The sequence below is a fragment of the Bactrocera dorsalis genome, chromosome 2 (genome assembly GCF_023373825.1).
Source record: "Bactrocera dorsalis isolate Fly_Bdor chromosome 2, ASM2337382v1, whole genome shotgun sequence".
Classification (NCBI taxonomy): Eukaryota; Metazoa; Arthropoda; class Insecta; order Diptera; family Tephritidae; genus Bactrocera; species Bactrocera dorsalis.
Genome location: NC_064304.1, coordinates 88890539 through 88914137, shown reverse-complemented (window position 1 = coordinate 88914137; position 23599 = coordinate 88890539). Strand labels below are relative to the sequence as shown.

General features: G+C 38.6%; 1 protein-coding gene across 3 annotated transcripts in view; it reads left to right on the top strand.

Annotated features, from left to right (window-relative positions):
- Positions 1-23599, top strand: part of LOC105229624 (poly(U)-binding-splicing factor half pint) — a 320705-nt gene that overhangs the window by 256692 nt on the left and 40414 nt on the right. Inside the window, exon 1 of one of the 3 annotated variants that reach the window (XM_019991522.3) lies at positions 9067-9719. The exons of the other annotated variants lie outside the window; for them this stretch is intronic. Within the exon in view, the coding sequence (XP_019847081.2) occupies positions 9691-9719 (29 nt within the window). The 5' untranslated portion in view covers positions 9067-9690. Of the gene's footprint in view, positions 1-9066; positions 9720-23599 lie in introns of those variants that run through there. 3 annotated transcript variants of the gene reach the window in all.

The window sequence follows — 23599 nt, the reverse complement described above, 5'->3', positions numbered from 1 at the left end:
AAAATGTCGTTTTTACTGATGAATGTTCTATATGGGCACGTTCTTTTTTTAAGCCAGCCTGGTCAACTTTCACCAATAGGCTTGTTCAGCGGACCGTAAAACATGGAATAAAGGTGAATCTTTGGGGCTGCTTCTCAAAGCAGGGATTTGGCACTTTGTACCTTTATTCTGACAACCTAAATGCCGAGAAAATGATAAAAATCTATAAAAAGGTTTTACTACTATCTGCCAAATGATGGTTCATCAGAAAAAATGAAGATTAGATTCTGTAGGAGGATAGGAACGATCCTAAACACCGCAGCAAGCTCTGTATTCAGTTTAAAACTCAATCTGGCATCGTTACATTGGATTGGCGGTCGCAGTCGCCCGATGCAAACCCTATTGAAAATGTGTGGGCATATATTAAACAGAAGCTTCGTGGAAGACGCACATACACTTTGAAGCAGTTGTCTAACGAATTTCGTCGGATCTGGTCCTTGCCACTAGAATACGCCGTCAAATTAGTAGAAAACATGCCTCGGAGATGCCAAGCAATTACCGACGCCGGTGGTGACTGGACATATTAATGACCAAATTGCATCATTGTTTGTAATGTGTACAATGTATATATAAATATGAAAGTCTGATAAAATATTTTTTTTATAAATTAACACGACCACGCTCTTACTTGTCAGACTGTATATGTGTACATAAATACATACATATATATACATACGATAATTATATTTTTATGAAAATTTATCACCATTTCGCATATCAACAACAATAGAGTCAGGTCCCTTTCTCTTAAATTTAACAGATTGAAAGAGATTAATAAGCTTTGTGGTCTGTGGTCATGCATCAAGTGAACTTATGTCAACATATGTATATGTGTACATGTATGCGAATTACAAGCGCCTGCTGTATGTAGGTATATCCACGCTTACATGGCGCTAATATATAATATTAAGGTTGAAAGGTGCAAAGAGAAGTGAAGTGAAGTTTACTTAAGTCTGGAGCTCACGGCACTCCATAGTCGATAAACTGTCGTTGCAACAAGTTCAAAGAGCACAACAGCGACAGACATGCTGAGATACTGCAATAAAAATCAGGATTAAATTATGTCCCTGCGAAAGTGCATGACTTTTACGCACACACACACACACCAGCTTACTCATAGTCACTTAATTTAAAACGCACAAATCATTCCTACGCTCGCTACAGTATTGCAAGTGCGAGTATCAGTCGCTATAAAGTTTCCATTTAAAGTTAGCAACCCAGTAGGAAAACTTTATATACATAAACTGGTTGGGCTTTAGTGAACTGAACTTCATCATTTTCCAGTTACGAAACGACTAACTATTTCTTTTTTTATTTTTCATTTTTTGTTATTTTAAAAGTCAGTTTTTATTTTATTTTAATTTTTTTATATTTGTTCTTATAAATTATCAAAAACTGTTCTTTTACAAATTTTTTATATTTAAAATTTTAAACTCCCTTCTTGCTAATTTTAATTTAATAACTATTATCATCTTTCCATTCATGAATTTCTCTACTAATTTTCATTTATTCATACTCTATCTGTCTTTTGGTTTTAAATACGAACACTAAACTAAGAATTCTTCTTCTTGAGTTGGCCTTACTGGCTTAAATACGCTTAGTTATATGCGCTCATTTGTTGCGTTTATGTGCAGACCAGGTATATGTATGTGTGTGTGCATATTTGATATCACATAGTTGCTTGCAACCACGTCTTCCATTCCGCTTACCGACTGCAACTAACATGGCAAATATTTCAATTTGTGGTCGCCTTGATTCATCAATGAATTTATTGCTTGGATGGTTGCTGTACTCAAAAGGGGCGTTGTTGCATGCCACAATTTGATTATATGAATTTAAGGTGTATATGTGGTATGAGTTTAATGCTGGAATACCACAAAGAGCTGCATTGCGAATCTAAGCATGTTGCATAATATAGCTTAGGCGCAAGATTGAGAAACTGCTCAGTCTCTTCGAGGCATAAGTAGCTTGATCAGTGTGAAACTGTGCTTTGATAAGGTTCCTTAAACATATATTCAGTCGCTAGTTGGATTTCGTATATCTAGTTTGACATTTCTTTGAAGAAAAGTACATAATTCTAACTGTGAAGTTTAAAGAAATAAGAAAGTAATATTGGAAACTAAAAGTTGTGTTCAGGAAATTGTTGATATAGTTCTTTTGCTAATCTAAGAATCTTTTGCAACAAACATTATGATGCTATTTGGAGGTTTAGCTTCGCTGGAGAGTAAGCTTGTCTGGAAGTTTTGCTTAGCTTAGTGCTTAGAAATCACATCTACGAAACCAAACCAGCGCTGTTATTGACATATTGCCGAGTGTATGATATCAACATGAACTGAAGTCAAATAAATATCTAAATTGCTATAGAAAAAACTATTCGTATTCGCCGTGAAGTAGATCTTTTTAGGATACAGCTTAACAAAAACTGAGCTCTGAATGCTTGTCATCCACTTCTTCCCACTCATTCTTCCACTCTTCACTCCCATAATAACTTCCAATGCCGAACATACATAGCTTCTATCAAATTCCCACATAAAAATATGTCCTAACTTGTTAAAAAAATTCTCTAAAAATGTATTGCCCATGACAAGGGTTCAAATTGGCTGTTTTTCTTCTTTTTAAATTTAATTTATTTGCATATCAATCATTATTGAACACAACACTGACCCTTTCTTACATTAATGTAGCAGATAATTTTAGGTAAGCAAATATTCCAACTATGGTTCAAACCAAATACGCATACCATGTACCTCGTAAACACTTAATGGCAGTCCACCCTTAACTATCAATTTGAATAAAATGTTACTCATACGTCATGTACCCACTTTGGAGTGTGTAGTCATTAGGCACGCTTGCAAAGAATGCATTGAAAGACGATACATTTCGTATCACTTATACGCACGCGTTTACCATTACGTAGGCATACACTCATCCATACACCCATAGTAGTGCATATGTATGCAGGTACACACATTTGCATAGAGGTTACGACGTTCAGCAGAACATTATGCCTGGCATTTTGCTTATTTGCTTGCAAGCTGAATATATGCATGTGTAGATATTTGTGTGTATGTATGTTGGTTAGCTTCGCACCTGCCATATACTGCCTGACTGTGTCCACTAAAGACACGCAGGCGAACACATAAAAGTGAGGTTAAATGTCTAATCCAATTTGTTTGCTTTTGGGGTGACTTGGTATGGCTTCTTCACAGCCATGAGTTGTAGGAGGTGGTGTGCAGCTGAAACGTATAAGGTGTAGCATGCAATGGTAAACATTGCTTACGAAACAAAATTTTTTCCATGTTGCTGTTGCTTTACCTACGCTCGTAGTACATACAATCGTACTTACTCGTTGGTTTGTTGGTTTGTTTTATTTTTTGTTTTTGGCTGTAAACTATGCTAACCATGCTGGTATTGAAATTGCTCAATGCAATGCTTGGAAAATTGAGAAATTTCTACTTCTGCATTCATTGTGTGGCATCACAAATTGTACGTTGCATTGTTGTTATTGCATTACACCTACACACCGGCGGCAATCTATTTTCTTAATTGTTTTCCGTTTCTGCATCTAACTGTAGTTTTCAATCAATAACTTTCTGTTGTTTGCTTGTTTAACTTTGTAGTTTTACCAATTTCCAAATTTCCCTTTACTCTCGACCCCTTGTACTGACTTTTAATTCTTGCTCTTTCGTGAACTTCTTTTGTCTTTGTTTTTATTTCCATTTGCACCCAAACCTTGCTGCTCTTGTGTCACCGAATGCCAAATATATTGTATACTTCTGAGATTTACAAATTGTTGTTTATTGAAATTTTTCTTCAATTTGAACTCTTTTCACTTCATTTTCTCAGTTTCCACATTTCGAATTTCATTTAATAAATTAATTTCAACATATGCCAACTGGAATCAAGAGCAGGACTTTTTATTGAGATGTGGAGTTCTTTCTATAATATTTTTTCTTTCTTAAAACTTAAAACTTGTACTCCATTCGATTTTATCATGCAACATTCTACTCATAAATATTAATGACTCTGAGAGCCATATGTCGATTATAGCGATCTTCAACTTCTTCGAATTGTCTTTTGCTTCCAAAGCGAATTTTTTTCAGCGATTTTTCCTTCACTGCCTAAAGGCTTCTTGTTGACCTCTTAGAACCGAAATTATTCCTAGGAATTCGATGCCCAATTCGTAAAAATTTAGTATCGGTTGCAGTGTTTACTATAGCATCGTCTCTGTAACCTTCACAAATTTCACTGGTGGCTTTTTTATACAAAAATTTCATAACATAGCAAATTTCTTCATTATTTTCACTCATTTTTGAACTACTGTAACTTTTTTTCAACTTCCCCGAATTTACCTTTTTTTTTGGTTAAATGAAGTGTAAAATCTCACGTTTCTAACCCTATATGCCATGACACATTGTGATTGGCAGCACTGCAGATATACGACTGCAACGACAAAATACGAAAATACTTTTTCGACTACCCAATATTATAAGACGAAGGAGGAAAATATGTTTTTTGGTTCATCGAAAGAGTTTGGAAAGTCTAAAGAGTCACGAAATTTGGCTAAGAATGCGCCTCATTCTGGTGCAGTTTTGTATTATGTCCGTTTGTTATTCTGCTTTCGTGATCTAGTATTTTAAAGGCATTCATTTAGTTCCCTTCCTAAGTTGTCAAATTTCTGTACGCTATGCAAATCGGCTCAGGAATTTCGAAAATTAAATTCCTTCAACATTTTTTGACTTAATGTTTAAGTTCAGTTTCTATTGCACCAATTGAAAAGCTCTATACCTGTTGCGTATTCATACAAAGGAGATCGGGTTCACTTGCTCAAACGTATTTCTCCGAGGATCGGATTAAGCCGAATTGTTTTTGTTGATTTCAAATCAACTATTAAAGCTTTAAAAAGCTGTGAAGCCCATTTACAAAGCTGCTATTGCTATGATCGTTACGTAATAATCTGCGCAAGTACTTACCTATATACAAGTAAGCTGCCTTCAAATCTTGCTTTGCTGAAAAGCTCTTTAAATTGACACAATTAACAGTTTTTTTTTTGTTATTTATTAAACAAGTTTCAGAAATTTGGCAAATAAACTACGATATAACTAAACCAAAATAAAAAAGCATACTTGCAAAAAAAATAGCAGCAAGCAACTTTTCCAAGTAACACTAATCTGCTTAGTGACGATTATGAAGAATATCCTTTAAAGCACTCGTTGACCTAAATTCGCAACTAACAAAGTTTGCAGCATTTTCATTAAAAAACAAAAAGCAAAAAAAAAATAAAAAGAAAAATCAAAAATAACAAGTACGAGTGAACCGCACGACAACTGATAACAGTCGGCGACGACCGAAAATGTTCCACACAGTTAAATGCACTCAAAGGATAATAAATGAACACAGCTATTCGCAAAGCTTACCAAATTGCACGCATGCGTGCATGTGTTGTGCGAATGTATGTGTGCGTGCGTGTGGCTGTGCGTCCGGGTGCGAGTTCACAGGATGTTGTGGCACAGTCGCAATTGTTGAGCGGCGCTTAAAATGAATTAAGAATTTTCTAAACTCTGGGTGGTTGCATGACTCCCAAGCACCCAGGCAAACACAAAAACATATATATGTATATGAAATATATGTATGTACATACGTAAAGCTTATGCACACCCACTGGCATTGTTATGTCGCCTAACGCTCACTGCAGTTGAACTGTGTTCAGTTTCTGAAGTATTTTCATGTATTCTCCGGCGCTGCGGTTAGTCGCAGCCCAAAAAGCAATTCAGAAAATAAAATCAAAATAACATTGAAAAGCCAAATTGTGTGCCAACAATAGTTAGCTGCTTAGTTGCTGCGTTGCGAATCGACACTCGGCGGGCGGGATCCTACGGAAACTAGCGGCTGCTTTATGCGCGACACTTGAAAGAAGAAAAAAGTTTTTTTTTTTTCATTTTCCCGTCTTCGCATGTCTGCCTCATACGCCTAATAAGGGTGTGTACTCAGTGCTGCTAGTTTTCCAAGAAGTTTAAGGAAGCGTGCGTGGCTATTGTATGCTCGTCGTATACGTGGTGTCGAAAACGGCAAGCTTTTTCCGCTGGGATTTGTGGCATATTTATTTCAAGATTTGAAAGTGCTGTCTTTTATGTGCTGTTGGCTGTGGAAGTTTAAGGAGGAAGCAGGGTTTTAGATTTTTTTTCGATGCGTAATATCTGAAGAATATTGGTTTGCTTTCGGAAAATAATGTTCAAATTTTTTTTTTAATTTTTATTTTATTTTTTTTATGAAAACTAGCTTGAGAAAGCTCGCAAATCTTCTGTATATATATATTAGGGTATTTCGATTTCCGAAAAGTTCAATAATACCGTTCTTAAGGGCTTATGGTTTATCATGTAAAAAGTAACTGAAAATCGAAGAAAATGCATTAATATCAATAAATAAAACAAACATATAATAAATCTATTATTTTTGGAAAAATACCATTTCATTGGTTAAATATGTTAATATCATAAAATAGCAGAGATTTTACCTTAACTCCTAAAAGTAGGCTAAAAAAAATTGTAAATCGCTTGCATACGGTTTCTTCATGTGAAAAGTATTTTTCTGATTTTACATGAAGTAGAAATCAATAATATTGTATATAATAATATGTGTTTTGTTAACATAGTTTATATGTTTTCTGAGCCAATTCGGGATCTCTTGTTGTATTCTCAAAATCAGTCACTAAAATAAATGATTTCGGTCTTAAAAAACAGCACTTTTGTCTATGATTCCGTTGCCTGAAATTCAGACTGCAATTTGACAAAGGCATTTAACCAAATTCTCACCTCCATGAAAATACTTCGTATCATAAACAAAAAACGTATGCTGCTACAACGTGTTGCAAGTTACATGATTGCCCCAAGTCTGCGAGGAATTACGATTTATACTGCTTACCTTGTTGTCTGTCGCGTAATAGCGCAGCGCGCGTGCCTATCGCCCACGAGCAAGCCATCTCGTGCTACTTTGCTGGCAATTGCGCTCACGCGCACCCACGCCGCTCTCATAAGCTACGGCATTATGACTTGAGTGGCTCAATTCAAGTAATTCGAAAATAGACTGTTGTCGTGTATGGCATTTTACTAGCTGATTCTGCGCTTTGTTTATTTGCTTTTCTGACAGGCCTACGAGTATATTGTACCCAGGCATAATGCGTTGCTTAAGCAACATTTGTTTTAGCAAGTAAAAGCGACAAAGATGGATTTACATTCCTTCCTTAATAAGAAACTATAGTTTTTTGCTTTATCAAGTTCATATACATTTCTATATTAATTTGAACCGATATTGAAACACAATAAACATTGTCAAATACTTTTATTGATTTTTGTCTGGTCTCTTCATTGCTGTCGTTTATCTACAGTTCTTAAAAATCACTTTTCCTCATCTGTAAATTATTCTTTCTGCAAAACAATGAGCTAAGTGCACCTCTGGAGGCTTCTAAATAGGCAATCAGCCTCTGAGCTGCACTTGTTTCATAAACGTCACTTAAAAGAGGAGAGTTACCTCGAAAAATATATGTACATATATACGAGGTATGGCAATTAAGTAATGAGACTGATTCCATAAAAACCGTATGTTTGAAAATTATTCTACAACTCTGCCATCGCCTTCAAAGTAGTCCCCTTGGGCAGCTATACAGCGATTCCAGCGCGTTTTCCATGCTTGATAACATTTCTGGAACGCTTCGACTGGGATGTCCGCGAGTACCCTCGTCACGGCCGCCTGGATGTCCGTAATCGTCTCAAAATGGGTTCCTTTGACCACCGATTTTGTTTTAGGAAACAAAAAAGTCACAGGGTGACATGTCGGGCGAATAAGGCGGCAGTTGCAATACGGCGACCCCTTTAGAGGCCAAATACTGGGACACGCTGAGGGCGGTGTGGCACGGCGCGTTATCTTGATGAAGGATCCAGTTACGAGCGATGTCTAGGCGCACCCTGTTGACTCGTTTTCTCAATCTTTCGAGTACTTGGCAATAGTAGACTTGATTCACCGTTTTCCCCGGTGGAACGAATTCTTTTGTGGACGATTCTACGGCTATCAAAAAAGGCAATAATCATCGTTTTCACCTTCGACTTGCTCTTGCGAACTTTTTTCGGACGGAGGGCGCGCGGAGACAACCATTGTAAGCTTTGGCGTTTGGTTTCCGGGTCGTATTGGAAAAACCAGCTCTCATCTGACAATTTTAGCGTATGTTTCCGAAGCTGTTTCGCCCAATCTGGCACAAAATTTTATCGCGACGCGTTGCTCTTGATTTCGTTTTTCCATTTTCGTGACGAGCACTACAAACACACGTCTACTCAACTTGACGCAGCAGGCGAACTAAACAAGCTAGAGCGATAGTACATATATCAATGGAGAGGGGAGGGATGCCGGAAAAAGAGAAAGGGAATTTCAAGGTCACAGGTTTACCACAAGCGCGGCAATAAAATCAGTCTCATTACTTAATTGTCAAACCTCGTAATCCAATTTTCATATGCCTTGGATTGATTTCCAACCGTAATTAACCCAACCCTACCTGCTTGGCTTGTGTTTGTATTTTGCGGCGACTGTCTTCTGACAGCGCTGCTTTAGCGATTTAAGTTCAAGCCACATTTACACACAAACACACGGCTCGTTGCATGCATTTGATGTGCACTTGTGCGGCTTCTTCATGTTGCAGCTCAACTCAATCAGCCAGTCAACCAAACAACCTAACGAGCGGCAATAGGACTGACTGACTGATGCAACAAATGCATGCATACACACATACACACGCACCTATGAGCAGTGTAAGGCACTCACCCTAAAACTTAAAACGGAATAAATGACAACAACAGCAACAATAGTTGTAACTGTTATATGCATGTGGAAGAGTGCCGGCAAAGCCTTGCAACAGAATAAAAGTGTAAATACTTGTGCAACCACCACTAGCAATAACAACAACAACGACAATAGCAATAAACTACAAACAACAATAAGCAAATGCAAGCAACAAAAGCTACGAAGGCAACAACAACATCACTCAAAATTTCCAGCGCTTGCTGCTAACTGTTCACTGCCTGCCGCTACTGCAGTTCTACCAACGTTACACTTCATTTCGCAATTCAGTTGGAAAAATTCTTCTTCACGTCCGCACAATTTCCGGTTACCGAGTGGCAAGCAAACGAAATTCACCGCTGATTTATTTATTTATTTATTCATTGCATTTATTTACAATTTGCGTGTTGACTAATGTTCGACTATTTTTTCGGTTGATCTGGCGGTGGCGCGCGCCTCACACACACATACACACACTCGCTTGCAAACAAGCTCGTATAAAATTCTGCGCTGGCTCTCATCAAATACAGTTACTTATTCAGCGTGCGATTTTTTTTGGTTTGCTGCTGCAACTACGCTTCCACAGACGTACACAAGTGGCATGTTGCATGCTGTTAGCGTTCAGCAAAAACAACAATTGTGCGCCTAAAGTGTTGATTTCAATACTTTCCGGTCAATTAAATATTACGAGTTGCGAGAGCAAAAAGTGTGCAACTTTTTTCCATCGTTGACTTAAACAACTTGCGTGTGCATAAGCGGAGGGTTTAGTGGCAAGCAGGCGAATTAATAGTTTTCATTTAAAATTATTTACGCGCAAACCTCGGCAAGATGAATTATTTGGACGCAATGCTGGCGTGGTAAGACGAAATAAAAAAAATAAATTTTTGTTTAATAAAAAAACAAGAAAAAACGTTAACTTCGGTTGCACTGAAGCTAAATACCCTTCACAGGTGCATTTCTGTTAGTAACTATGTGTTCAGTTTGGAAGCTATATGCTATAGTAATCCGTTCAGAACAATTTCTTCGGAGATTACTCTGTTGTCTTAGAAAATAATCTATATCACATTTCGTGAATATATCTTGTCAAATATGAAAGTTTTCCATACAAGCATTTGATTCCGATCGTTCAGTTTGTATGGCAGCTGTATGTTATAGTGTTCCGATATCGGCCATTCCGACAAATGAGCAGCTTCTTGAAGAGAAAATGACGTTTGCAAAATTTCAAAAGGATATCTTAAAAACTGAGGGACTAGTTCGTATATATACAGACAGACAGACAGACGGACCAACAGACAGACGGACATGGCTAAATCGACTCAGCTCAACATACTGATCATTTATATACATATATACTTTATAGGGTCTCCGACGCTTCCTTCTGGGTGTTACAAACTTCGTGACAAACTTAATATACCCTGTTCAGGGTATAAAAATAGCTTACATACAATTTAGATTCCTAATCTTTTTTGACCTAACTAAGCAAATATTAGTTTTAACTAAAAATAAGAGGATTATCATAATGAAAAAAATTGGTATTCGGGTATCAGAGGATCTTGAGCTTGATCTGCAACAATATTTTTATACTCCCGCAGCAAGTTGCTACAGAGTATAACAGTTTTGTTCACCTAACGGTTGATAATATCACATGAAACTTATCGAGACTTTCGTCAGTGTAAATCGAAATTTCCAGAACGAAAACGAGCGAACCATTGTTGTGCTACACGAACCGATACAGCATCGTCTCCGCAAACTTCACACATTTCATTGGTGGTTTGCGTGGCATTCTTCCTTTTTTTATACAAAAATTTCAAAATATAGCGAAATTCTATATTATTTTAACTCATTTTTGAACTACTGTAACTTTTTTCAACTTCCCCGCATTTCTTGTTAAATAAAGCTTAAAATCTCACCTTTCCAATACTATACACTATATACGTATATGACACAATGTGAATGGTAGCACTGGCGATATATGATTACAACGACATCTATAGACAAAATATGAAAATACTTTTTCGATTACCCAATATAAATAATCAGCCTGACAAGACTTTACCTCGTCTTAAGCCCTTCCTTATATCGGCGTTTTTCGGATATGATTTCCTAACTCACCAAAAACACGCTCTTTTTCGAAAAAATAATTTTTTAATTTTTCAAACAACTAAACAAATTTTAATTAATTTCCTGGCTCACAATAAAAAGATCACAGTTTCAAATGCTTTTTTTCTCAAAGTGTTATGCCCCCCTGAAGAACAACAAAGCGGCAGGGCCCGACGGATTGCCGGCCGAGCTATTCAAACACGGCGGCGAAGAACTGATAAGGTGCATGCATCAGCTTCTTTGTAAAACATGGTCGGACGAAAGCATGCCCAACGGTTGGAATTTAAGTGTGCTATGCCCAATCCACAAAAAAGGGAGACCCCACAAACTGCGCGAACTACCGTGCGATAAGCCCCCTCAACATCGCGTATAAGGTTCTATCGAGCGTATTGTGTGAAAGATTAAAGCCCACCGTCAACAAACTGATTTGACCTTATCATTGTGGCTTTAGACCTGGCAAAGGAGAATCGACACATATCACCTCTTCATTGATTTCAAAGCTGCTTTCGACAGCACGAAAAGGAGCTGCCTTTATGCCGCGATGTCTGAATTTGGTATACCCGCAAAGCTAATACGGCTGTGTGAACTGAAGGACCTCTCCGAGCCATTCGATACCAATCGAGGCTTCAGACAACCCTATCGTGCGACTTTTTCAATCTGCTGCTGGCGTATGGCGATGATATTGATATCATCGGTCTCAACACCCGTGCCGTTAGTTCTGCTTTCTCCAGACTGAACAAGGAAGCAACGCAAATGGGTCTGGCAGTGAACGAGGGCAAGACGAAATATCTCCTGTCATCAAACAAACAGTCGTCGCACTCGCGACTTGGCTCTCACGTCACTGTTGACAGTCATAACTTTGAAGTTGTAGATAATTTCGTCTATCTTGGAACCAGCGTAAACACCACCAACAATTTCAGCCTTGAAATCCAGCGCAGGGTTACTCTTGCCAACAGGTAGACTTCGGACAAAGTAGGCAATTGAGAAGCAAAGTCCTCTCACGACGAACAAAAACCAAACTCTATAAGTCGCTCATAATTCCCGTCCTGCTATATGGTGCAGAGGTTTGGACGATGACAACAACCGATGAGTCGACGTTACGAGTTTTCGAGAGAAAGTATTCGACGCAGTACCCGCCGCGGGAAGCAGAGGAAGAGGAAGACCTCCACTCCGTTGGAAGGACCAAGTGGAGAAGGACCTGGCTTCGCTTGGAATATCCAATTGGCGCGACGTAGCGAAAAGAAGAAACGACTGGCGCGCTGTTGTTGACTCGGCGATAATCGCATAAGCGGTGTCTACGCCAATTAAGAAGAAGAAGAAGTGTTAGAATAAAAATTACTTAAATAGCAAACAGCAGAAATTCAATATATTATTCTATGGATTTTCATTTGATTAGTAATTTAATCGAGTCTCAAATTCTACGCAAAAATTTCATTATTATTTCAATTTTGTTTTAAAAACTCAAGCATTAATTACACATTATTTCCAATCATGCCACAAAGAAATTGCGCATAGAAGCATGCAAAACAAATTCCATAACTGAAAATTAGGCAAAGAAAGTGCAAAGTTATTCTCCCAATGCAAAGAAGCCTCAACAACTTTTGCAAACCACTGCAAAATCCGATTAAGAACTTTTGCCGCCACTAATATTACATACCTTTGCAGAAGTTTGCGCAAACGACGCAGCTACCCACTAGGAAAATGCTCTAGCAGCGAACCAAGAAAGTGTCAAGCAGCTAAAGTTTTGTAATATTTCAGCAACAGAACGTGGCAAAGTATTATAAAAATTTGTCAGGAATGACGTGAAACAATCGATTGGGTATACCTTTTGGTTTAAAACAATATTTTTGGAAAGTTAGCGGCATCCAAACCAAAAATCGTATACTTTGAAGTCAGTGCATTACTCCCTGCCGGTATGCTCCTTTTCTATTAGTTTTCTAACTAACTGTGATTGAAGCTAAGTTGTTGTTAGCAAAGAAAAACTGCTGTTATTAATTGCACAGCAAGAATTTCGAAATTATTCAGCTTAGCTACAGCATGACATAAAAGTTGATAAGCATGCACACACTACATATATTCACACTGCGTGTAGTAGACATAACATAAATATGATATGAAAAATTTTGATTAAACTAAGTGTTAGCATGCTTGGCTAACTTCTCAACCCATTTATTTCAAAAAAGTCTACGAATTCGAAGCTCAAAAATGCTAGGCTTTCAAACCAATTAAATTCAATTATTATACTCTTGCAACATGTGCTAACGGTTGTTTCTATCTTCTTCTTCTTTACTGGCGTAAACACCGCTTACGCGATTATAGCCGAGTCAACAACAGCGCGCCAGTCGTTTCTTCTTTTTTCAATGTGGCGCTAATTGGAGATTCCAAGCGAGGGCAGGTCCTTCTCCACTTGGTCCTTCCACCGGAGTGGAGGTCTTCCTATTCCTCTGCTTCCCGCGGCGGGTACTGCGTCGAATACTTTCAGAGCTGGAGTGTCTTCATCAATCCGGACAACATGACCTAGCCAGAACCATAAATCTTTCGCAGAACTTTTCTCTCGAAAACTCGCAACGTCGACTCATCGGTTGTTGTCATCGTCCAAGTCTCTGCACCATATAGCAGGACGGGAATTATGAGCGACTTATAGAGTTTGGTTTTTGTTCGTCGAGAGAGGACTTTACTTTTCAATTGCCTACTCAGTCCGAAGTAGCACCTGTTGGCAAGAGTTATCCTGCGTTGGATTTCCAGGCTGACATTGTTGGTGGTGTTTACGCTGGTTCCAAGATAGACGAAATTATCTACAACTTCAAAGTTATGACTGTCAACAGTGACGTGAGAGCCAAGTCGCGAGTGCGACGACTGTTTGTTTGATAACAGGAGATATTTCGTCTTGCCCTCGTTCACTGCCAGACCCATTTGCGTTGCTTCCTTGTTCAGTCTGGAGAAAGCAGAACTAACGGCACGGGTGTTGAGACCGATGATATCAATATCATCGCCATACGCCAGCAGCAGATTGAAAAAGTCGCACGATAGGGAGTCGCCTTGTCTAAAACCTCGTTTGGTATCGAACGGCTCGGAGAGATCCTTCCCGATTCTGACGGAGCTTTTAGTGTTGTTCAACGTCAGTTTACACAGCTTAATTAGTTTTGCGGGGATACCAAATTCAGACATCGCGGCATAAAGGCAGCTCCTTTTCGTGCTGTCGAAAGCAGCTTTGAAATCGACGAAGAGGTGGTGCGTGTCGATTCTCCTTTCACCGGTCTTTTCCAAGATTTGGCACATGGTGAATATCTGGTTTGTTGTTGCTTTGCCAGGTCTAAAGCCACACTGATAAGGTCCAATCAGTTTGTTGACGGTGGGCTTTAATCTTTCACACAATACGCTCGATAGAACCTTGTACGCGATGTTGACGATGCTAATCCCACGGTAGTTGGCGCAGATTGTGGGGTCTCCTTTTTTATGGATTGGGCATAGCACACTTAAATTCCAATCGTTGGGCATGCTTTCATCCGACCATATTTTGCAAAGAAGCTGATGCATGCTCCTTATCAGTTCTTCGCCGCCGTGTTTGAATAGCTCGGCCGGCAATCCGTCGGCCCCTGCCGCTTTGTTGTTCTTCAGGCGGGCAACTGCTATTCGAACTTCTTCATGGCCGGGTAATGGAACGTCTGCTCCATCGTCATCGATTGGGGAATCGGGTTCGCCTTCTCCTGGTGTTATGTGTTCACTGCCATTCAGCAGGCTGGAGAAGTGTTTGTATCACCTAAAACTAAACAATATAGCTATAGGGTTATATATATATAATGATCAGGATGGGGAGGTGAGTTGAAATCCGGGTGACTGTATGTCCGTCCGTCCGTTTGTCCGTGCAAGCTGTAACTCGAGTAAAAATTAAGTTATCTTTATGAAGTTGCGCGTAACAAATTCGTGTTGTAATTGTATAATGGGCGTGGCACCGCCCACCTTAAGGTGAAATCATATATCTCAGGAACTGTTCGAATGAATATGAAATTTCCCAACTACTTCTTTCATATACTGTACTCAACGACTTAATCAGACATGAATATATCGGGATAAACTTTTGCACCAGCAGTGCCCTTGAGGTATTTAACCATGTGCCCAAAAATTGTCGAATTAAATGTCAAGGACCCAGACACCAAATACCTGCAGCGAACACCAGGGCATTTGGCTAATCTTTGACGAGCGTATCAGTCAGTCTTGAGTTCTAGTATTGCGATTCTGGCAGAATATTTTTGTGAAGAGAACATGCCCTTGCGTCAAAAATGGGTCAATATTTCCCCTAGCCGTCATCTATCCATAACACATACTACTGTGATCAAATTGAAAGGTGACTTTTGTCCATTTCATCTCCTTCAAAGTAATCCCCTCCCGCTGCAATACACTTGGAAAAAGCCTCCGTCGTCATGGTCATGGTCATCACGCCTTCTTCGAATCAGCTTTTATATCCTCACTTGAGCCAAAACGGTTTCCTCGGAGTGATCATGTGAATTTACTAAATAGCTAGAAGTTACACGAAGGTAAATTAGTTGAAACTGTGGCGAAATAATCACGAATAACCAATGCAGTATGAGATGGTGCATTACCGCACTTCGGACATAGTAAAAATCGAAGAATTCACTTTTAGAGTCTCACAAAACGACGCGTATTTCAAATATGTAAGCATGCTTAGTGAATTTTAAAAAGAATTTCTCTCAATGTAACTTCTTGCCAGTGATCGTATATAAATCGAATATTCTACGAGGGCTGCTATATATATTTCTGGCCTAGTAATGAAAATAGGAAATGTTTTTTTTTTTTTTTCGTTGGATTTGGCTCGTCTTGGAAGACCCACACGGTCGATTGCTGTTTTGTTTCGGGCTCATACGCATACATAGATCCATGATTCGTCACCTGTGACGATCTTATAAACGTCTTTTGCAGCACCACGAGCGTATTTTTTCAGCATTTCTTTACACCAATCCACACGAGCCTTTTTTTGAGCGATTGTCAAATTGTGCGGGATCTAACGAGAACAAACCTTTTTTACGGCCAGGTGTTCTCTGGTCATGAAAAGTTGTACACAAGGAAATAAGTCCTCCATTTAATCGTACAGCTTAACTAACGATAAACAATAAAAATGTATAGCATACTTTTCGAGTTGTATTGTCTAAGCTCGTAACAAAGCGAAAAACAACGATCTTATTCATCACTCTAGAATATTTTTTAAACGGTCTTCCTCTTCTCAATATTAAAATTTAATTTCCTGTATATTTAACGAATTCCAAACATTTCAAATTTAATTTTTTTGCGCGAGATTTTCGGTCATAAACAGAAGTACTGTGCCAGCTGCTACCACACCACGTGACACATATTCGCGGGAAATGCACGTTGCTTTTTTTTTTAGTAAAGTAGAGGAGTTTTTACTTTCAGCAACGCATAAGAAAACATAGCATTGGGGGGAAAAAACACAGCAACAACCAAAAGCTGCTGCGAAAACGCCAGTCATAATGAAAAGCACACTATAACACTGAATATGCGGGCTAAATGTGCTTTTGTAGAGGAATTTCACACATGGCAGCATTTTTTAATTTCCATTTCAATTTTCACATCGAAAAAACGCATTGCATACAAATAAGCGCAGCAGCGAAAGTAAAAATAACTGCACCCCTGTTGTGCACAGTTATCGCTTTTGGGGATTTGCCTTTTCCAAAGCCGCCTGTGTGTTCGTGCGCAGCTTGAATGCAAAGCGTCACAGAAGTCGCGCTTACTAATTATTACTATTTCTGCACAGAGAACTGCTAGTAAAAAACGCATTCCATAGAAATCCATTCTAATGCTCATTGCGATTTTAATTTTCCATACACATAGCATTTTGCTGTTTTATTTTCGTTTTTGTTTAGCTTCTCGCGAAGAAAATCTGATTATGCAAAGCAAAAGGCATGTTCACTTCTCCCCGCCACACACCGTTTCACGTCACATCCTTGGCATATGGCGGCGCCGCATTAGTCGATAAGTAAAATACGCCCCCACGTCCCCGTAATGCCGTCACATTTGCTGGATCGCCACCCAACGTCATTTGCCTGCCCGTGCCCATAAGACACCTTCTATGCTTTATCATATCCTGCCACAGTTTGACATCACAACCTTGCGCGCGCAGTGCCGCCGTGGACTGCAGTGACTCAGCGAATACGTGAAAAGCACGAAAGTGACTGCATTCATTGAGAAAGCAGCCCGGCTGTGCGCTGCCATAGTTCACATAAAAGTCGGCATGGCCCAACGGTCGATCGTAGCCATACGAACCAACACTTGTGTGTACGACCTCCACATAATCGGCGTCGGTGATCGCAACGCGTTCGTCGAAGTTGTCGTAGCGAAAGAATGGCAGCGCCGGATCCAGTGCATAAATCACTGGCAGTCTTCCGGTTTGTACATGCTTCCCAGCGATGCCAGCGATGTGTGCACCCATGCTAAAGCCGATCACATGTAGATCCTCGAAGCGTATACCCGCTTCACGTTGTAGGAAATCGATGAACTTCGCCAATACCTTGCCAACAGGTTTTACACGATAGCTGGCGGTGAGATAGTCTGCAACAGCACCACGTCCCCAATCCACAGTGAAGACATTATAATTGCCGGCACCTTGTCGAAGATAAGCTGGCACGAGCGTCTGATAAATAGCGGCCTTTGCGCCACCAAACCAACCGTGAATGAGTATGCTGTGGAGAAAGGAGAAAGGGAAAAAATTTATGTATTATTTGGATATAGATGTGCACTTTTATTAGACACGCTTTAAATGGATTAGAAGAATTATTAAGTTCAGAAATTATGAGACTATTTTCACTCCATTTCTTATTCTTTCTCCCTCCCTCTAATCGAAGATTCCTCACCCAACAACTATTTCTTAAACTGAGTATAAGGAAAATAATAAAAAAAAATAAAACAAGAGTGTGACTTTTTTTAACAAGTTTTTGTACAACAAAAACAGCAACAATATGTAAGCTAATGAAATTAGCCGCCGCACCATTGCATTTTAATCGGCAACCTTTGAAGTGCAATAGGCCGTGGCATAGACAAACAACACACTGCAGTTAAATGCAACAAAGCGTAGGACAAGCTCGAAGACAACACCCATTTGGTAAGCAACTAGTGCCCCTATGACACAAATTGCAAACCGGAAGAGTTCGCCAGTATGCCGATCACGTTTAGCACAAATCGAATTTCGAAAATGTTGCAAATCTGCCGCCAACATACACACCAACACACACAGACAGTGCTTAAAATACAATTTTTGCATTTCAGCACCCGCAATCCCTCTAAGCAACCAACCATTGAGTAAGCTCGCCTGACACACATAACTCATTTCGGCGCCTGACCCTTATATGTAGCCCCTTTGTCGGCCATCACTTACCGTGTTGGATTGAAAGGATTGAAACGTGACTGCCGCAAGGATTTGCCATTGTACAGCTGCACTTCCTCCACTTGCATGGTGGGCGCGGCGTGGGCGGACACTGATGCTCCAGTTGTTGTTGCTGACGCCGAATTTGCCGTTGCGCCTGCCGTTGTGGGAAGTGGATTTGCGCCAAACACTGCGCCAATCGTATTGGTGACCACATTCAATACTCGCTCACTACCAGCAGCTACTGTTTCGGCCAAAGCTGGTACGCGCGCCACAGCCTGGCTGTCAGATCTTGTGTTAATGTTGTGGTAGTTGTTGGTGTGTAGCTGGAATACGGTATGCCGTTCGGCGTTGAAGAAGAAAGTGTAGTCCTGCAGATGCAATTGGTCGCTGCCAAAGAAGGCGACTAATTGTCCGAATGGATTGAGGAACCCATTTGAATGGTAGAGCTTCGTACTGGCCGCCTGTGGTGATGCGGCGCTCGTGCTTACATTCGTTACAGTTACACCACCATTGTTGGCTGTAATGATATTTCGCTTGCTACTTGTTGAAGTTGATGGCATTGTTTTGATAGTTGTTGTTGCTGTTGATGTTGTTGCTGTTTCCTTGTGCTTTTTGCTCGTTTCACTTTTGTCACCCACTTTGGCGAAATCATTTTTGTTGACCCGCATTGACAGCCCTGCCAATGTGCCGGTATTCCTTTTAGTCGTCGCCTTCATAGTTGCTTTGTCACTCAAAACGTTTGCTGCTTGCTTTTTATTGTTTATTGATGTTGTGGTTTTAGTAGAGCAGTTGCTTTTGTCGTTTTTTTCTTTGTTACCCTTTGTGGCATTGCTTTGCAAATATTCATTTTCTTTTGCCGCTTTAGCGCCCACTTCGTCGGTATCCCCGCCCCTCAAGCGCTCCCTTACAGAATGTTGTTCGTCATCTTTATTGTCATTGTGCCTGTTGGCACCTATTACAGCTTCGTCACTATAGCCATTACCACTGATTAACAGCAGATCTATGACGTTTACTTCATTGCTGTCGGTTAAATAAACAATATAGTTTGGGCTCTCGGTGTTGGACGGCAGATTATTGCTAGACAATCGGGTTGATTTTGGAGCATGCTCAGGCGAAAATTTTGTTTGAACGCTATGCCAATTTTGTAGAACTGAAAGAGTGAAAAAATCGGTGGATTTTCAAATGCAATATAAATTCAAGAATTCGGGGTTACTCAAATTTTGCCAACCTTTAGCAGCTTTTCAAACTGCCAAACACTTAAACGGTTAGTGCTAGCAAACCAGAAAAGTATTGACTTATTTCATATCTCATAAATCCAAATAATCTTATTGAGAATATCCTTATTAAAGAATTATGTATAGTTTACTCTTACCGAGCCGAAAAGGGCTCTAGACTCAAAACGTTTTATTCTAAATTGAAGTTGCGAAGAATGCAATCTTAGAACCGCTATTCATGAGAACACTCAAGAGCTGTCTAGGGCTAGCAAACTATCAACTTTCGGTGTGACTTTGAGATTTCGAAATAAACATTCTACAAAAGTTTATGAAACCGCTGAAAACAGCGACAAAACATTTTAAAGGAATATTGAAAGAAAAATAATTTCACTTCATTTCAATTTGCCCTTTTTGGGACACTTCGCTCCATTAATTGGGTTCCCAGTAGTCTTATTAATAGATTTTATTATTATTATAACTGTTCGAACAATTTCTTGCTCTTGATTCTTATTTCAACACAATTTCTTTGAAGCTCATAGTCCCGTACCAAATTTGTAGAGATAGGAGTGGTTTAAAGTCTTTTCAGCTCTTGCTTTTCACTTAGATCCGATTTATGTGTCAAAGACTTTCGATTAATACAAGATCACTTAAGTATATACCAAACTGTTTAAGTGTTTTCTGCATGGTAGCAACTGTATACCACTTTCTGAACCGACACTAACGATGCTAGAGCGAATAAAAAGTCAACAACCATAAATGAAATGGGCAGCATCAGCTGTTGCTTGAAATCACTTTCGTACTTTTGAGTGCGTCTCCATCTCTGAAACAAATTCTTCACTTTTTGACGCTTTATTTTCCTGAGAGACAGTATCACTGCAATGACATCACGCTTAAATTATTCTCATAAATCACTGATAGTCAAACCTCTCTTGCACAATTTTTTTATATTTCTTCAATTAACTGAACGTTTATCCTTCAATTAGCACTAAATCTATCACGCAATCCAATTGACTGAAAATCACCTGTAACTCCGAAAATGAAAATTGTAAGCCAAGGCATTTTCTTCTCGAACTATTTTGTTAAAAATGTGAGCATATAAAAATGTTCTCGCATAACTGCGCAGAAATCTTCAAAACTTCCTCAACACTAATTGTAAAAGTACTGTTTTTCACACAAACGCTCCCGGCCAAATTCAATTACGTGCTTCGCATAACCGAAACTACCAAAACGCACGTTAAATAACGGCTTAGCCAGCGAGTACTTGCACGCGTTGCGCATTCAACTAGGCGACTAACAAAAGACTAAAAGCGCAAATAACTGAACGGTTTTCGGGTTGGGCTTTTTGTGCAAGATTTTACTAAGATTCTTAGTGCCTGAACTTACCGTCTGTTCGAAAGATAACAATCCATAAAAAATGTGTGTTAAACCAAATTTCTGCTGTGTGGACATAAAATTACAACAAAGTCCGTTTGTGGACTTCGTTCGCATTTTGTTGTGCTTATTTACTTTGTGTATTAATTCTCAAAGCGAAAAAATGCATAATTTATATGATGATTGGAAAGATAAATAGGCAAAGCAAGTGGGTAAAAACAGTTATGATTAACCGAAAAGAGTTGCAAGCAAAATCGTTAAGAAGTTGGTGGTTGATCGGCATAAGTGACAGTGTTGTTGCCTTACATTCATACCCAACGAGTGGTTAATAAGAAATGACTTTCTGGCAGTTGGCTGACACCTAAAATTAAAAGTATTGAAGAAGATACCGTTATATCATTAAGAAATTGATAAATTATCTATTTTACTTAAAACTTGGCTGAAAAGAATAATTAAAAATAAATTTCTATATTTCATGTTAATAAATTATTTTGAAGAGAAAAATATTATTTAGCGAAAAAATATAATTAAAAAATAAATTTCTATATTTCATGTTAACATATTAAATTAAATTAAAAATTAAAAAATATTATTTAACGAACTCATTTTGGAAAAAATTATTAAATCAGCCTAGTAATAAATTTTCTATAAAAATTGGTTTCAAAATTATGTATACTCTTCATATTAATATTGTTTGAAAAACTGTAACTTATTAATTATAATTATTTTCTAAGCTGAATAAATATTTATACACAATCTGATTGGACTCAATAGATTACATTGTTCAACAAAGATATGTATATATTTTGGGTAGTCGAAAAAGTCTTTTCGTATTTTTATTCAAACTTCAACATATTATTTTTTTATTAAATAAATGAACAAATATGTACTACGAATATTTTAGTCGACCACGTCTTGACATTTTTCTGCCAGAGACATTATTCCATCAGCGCAAAATGAAATTTGGAAATTTCCGCAAATGAAGCGAGCGAACCATTCCTAGTTACACGAACTGCTACAGCATCGTCTGCGTAAACTTCACAAATTTCATTGGTGGCTTGCGTGACATTCTTCCTTTTTTTATGCAAAATTTTCAAAATATAGCGAATTTCTTTATTATTTTCACTCATTTTTGAACAGCTGCAACTTTTTTTCAAATTCCCCGAATTTAACTTTCTTTGGTTAAAATTTCACCTTTCCAATACTATATGGTACGACACAATGTTAGCGGTAGCACCGGAGATATACGAATGCAAGACATATATTGACAAAATACAAAAAGCCTTTTTCGACTACCAATACATACAATACATATACATACATATGTACATATGTGTATGAACAAGTGGCACATTTATGCTCGATTTTGAAAACGTGGAAAATTTCAGCTGGCAAATGCACTCAGAGTTTTTATATTTTATGTTTTCAAAAAAATTGTTTTGTCTCCCGAAAAAGCTGTAACCTCAACCATGTCAAGCACAGTTAAGAGAGAACGAAAAAAAAAAATGATTTCATTGCCACCCCGACGAGCTTCAAATTTGACATTTATTACAATTTAAACATTTGCTGACATCAAATGTTTACACTTTTTATTATACAGTAGTTTGTTGATATAATTTTCATTTAGCATTGAAATACGCCAACAAATTAAAGCAAAGTTTTTTGTTAAGCTTTTTACTTTTATGTTTTTTTTATTGTTTGCGCTTCCGCTGCAATTTCACTTTAATACAAAAATTCCACATTTTGATCCTTCGCCACCTCTAGGCGCAGTTTGCTTGCTAACTTCGTAAAAATTTTAAGCTCACTGCGGGTCCATAGAGGAGACATATTGCAGCCACTCTCGCACTCGCACTCACACTGGCACTCGAACTCTTTACGACAGTTGTGAATAATTTATGTAAACATTGACAACTCGTCATAAGCAACAACATCGGCGTTGCCATCGTTATGGTTAGTCGGCGGGTGAGGCGAATGTGTGAATGTGAAAAATGTGTAGAATCATAGCGCCAAAAATATCTTATCGCACCCACAAGTTGACACACATTCCCTTAACTGTAAAAAAGTAACATGAACTCCGGTTTTCCAACTAAGTTATCGAAAACTACTATGCTGGGCCAGTGACCGACATTCGTTAGACAATTATTCGTGTGAACAAATTTACGAGTTGCTTCGTTAGTGAGGTAGGTCATTATAACTTGAAGTTATGAGAGCGACTGTATATGGCACTAATGAGCTTTTATATGCACTCAACAGTTACTATCACCCGCTGCCTTCATGGAGCTACAACTTGCTGGGCAATGAAAATATAGCTGCCTCACTTAATAATGATATCTTTTGCTGCAAACATCTTTCAGAGAATTTTTCAAGCGCAAACAAGACTCACGCTTTTAGACGATATGATAAGATGTTCCCTTGTATGCTGGAATCAATCAGAGAATTTTCATCTCTCAAGCAAAATAATAGAAAAACAAGTAAGGAAGGGCTAAGTTCGGGTGTCACCGAACATTTTATACTCTCGCACGATAAAGTGATAATCGAGATTTCATTATCCGTCATTTACATATTTTTTTATTTTGCTGTAAAATTAATTAGAATTAAATTCTGAGAGATTTACCGTTATTTTCGGTGAAAAATTAGGTTAGGTTAGGTTGGGCAC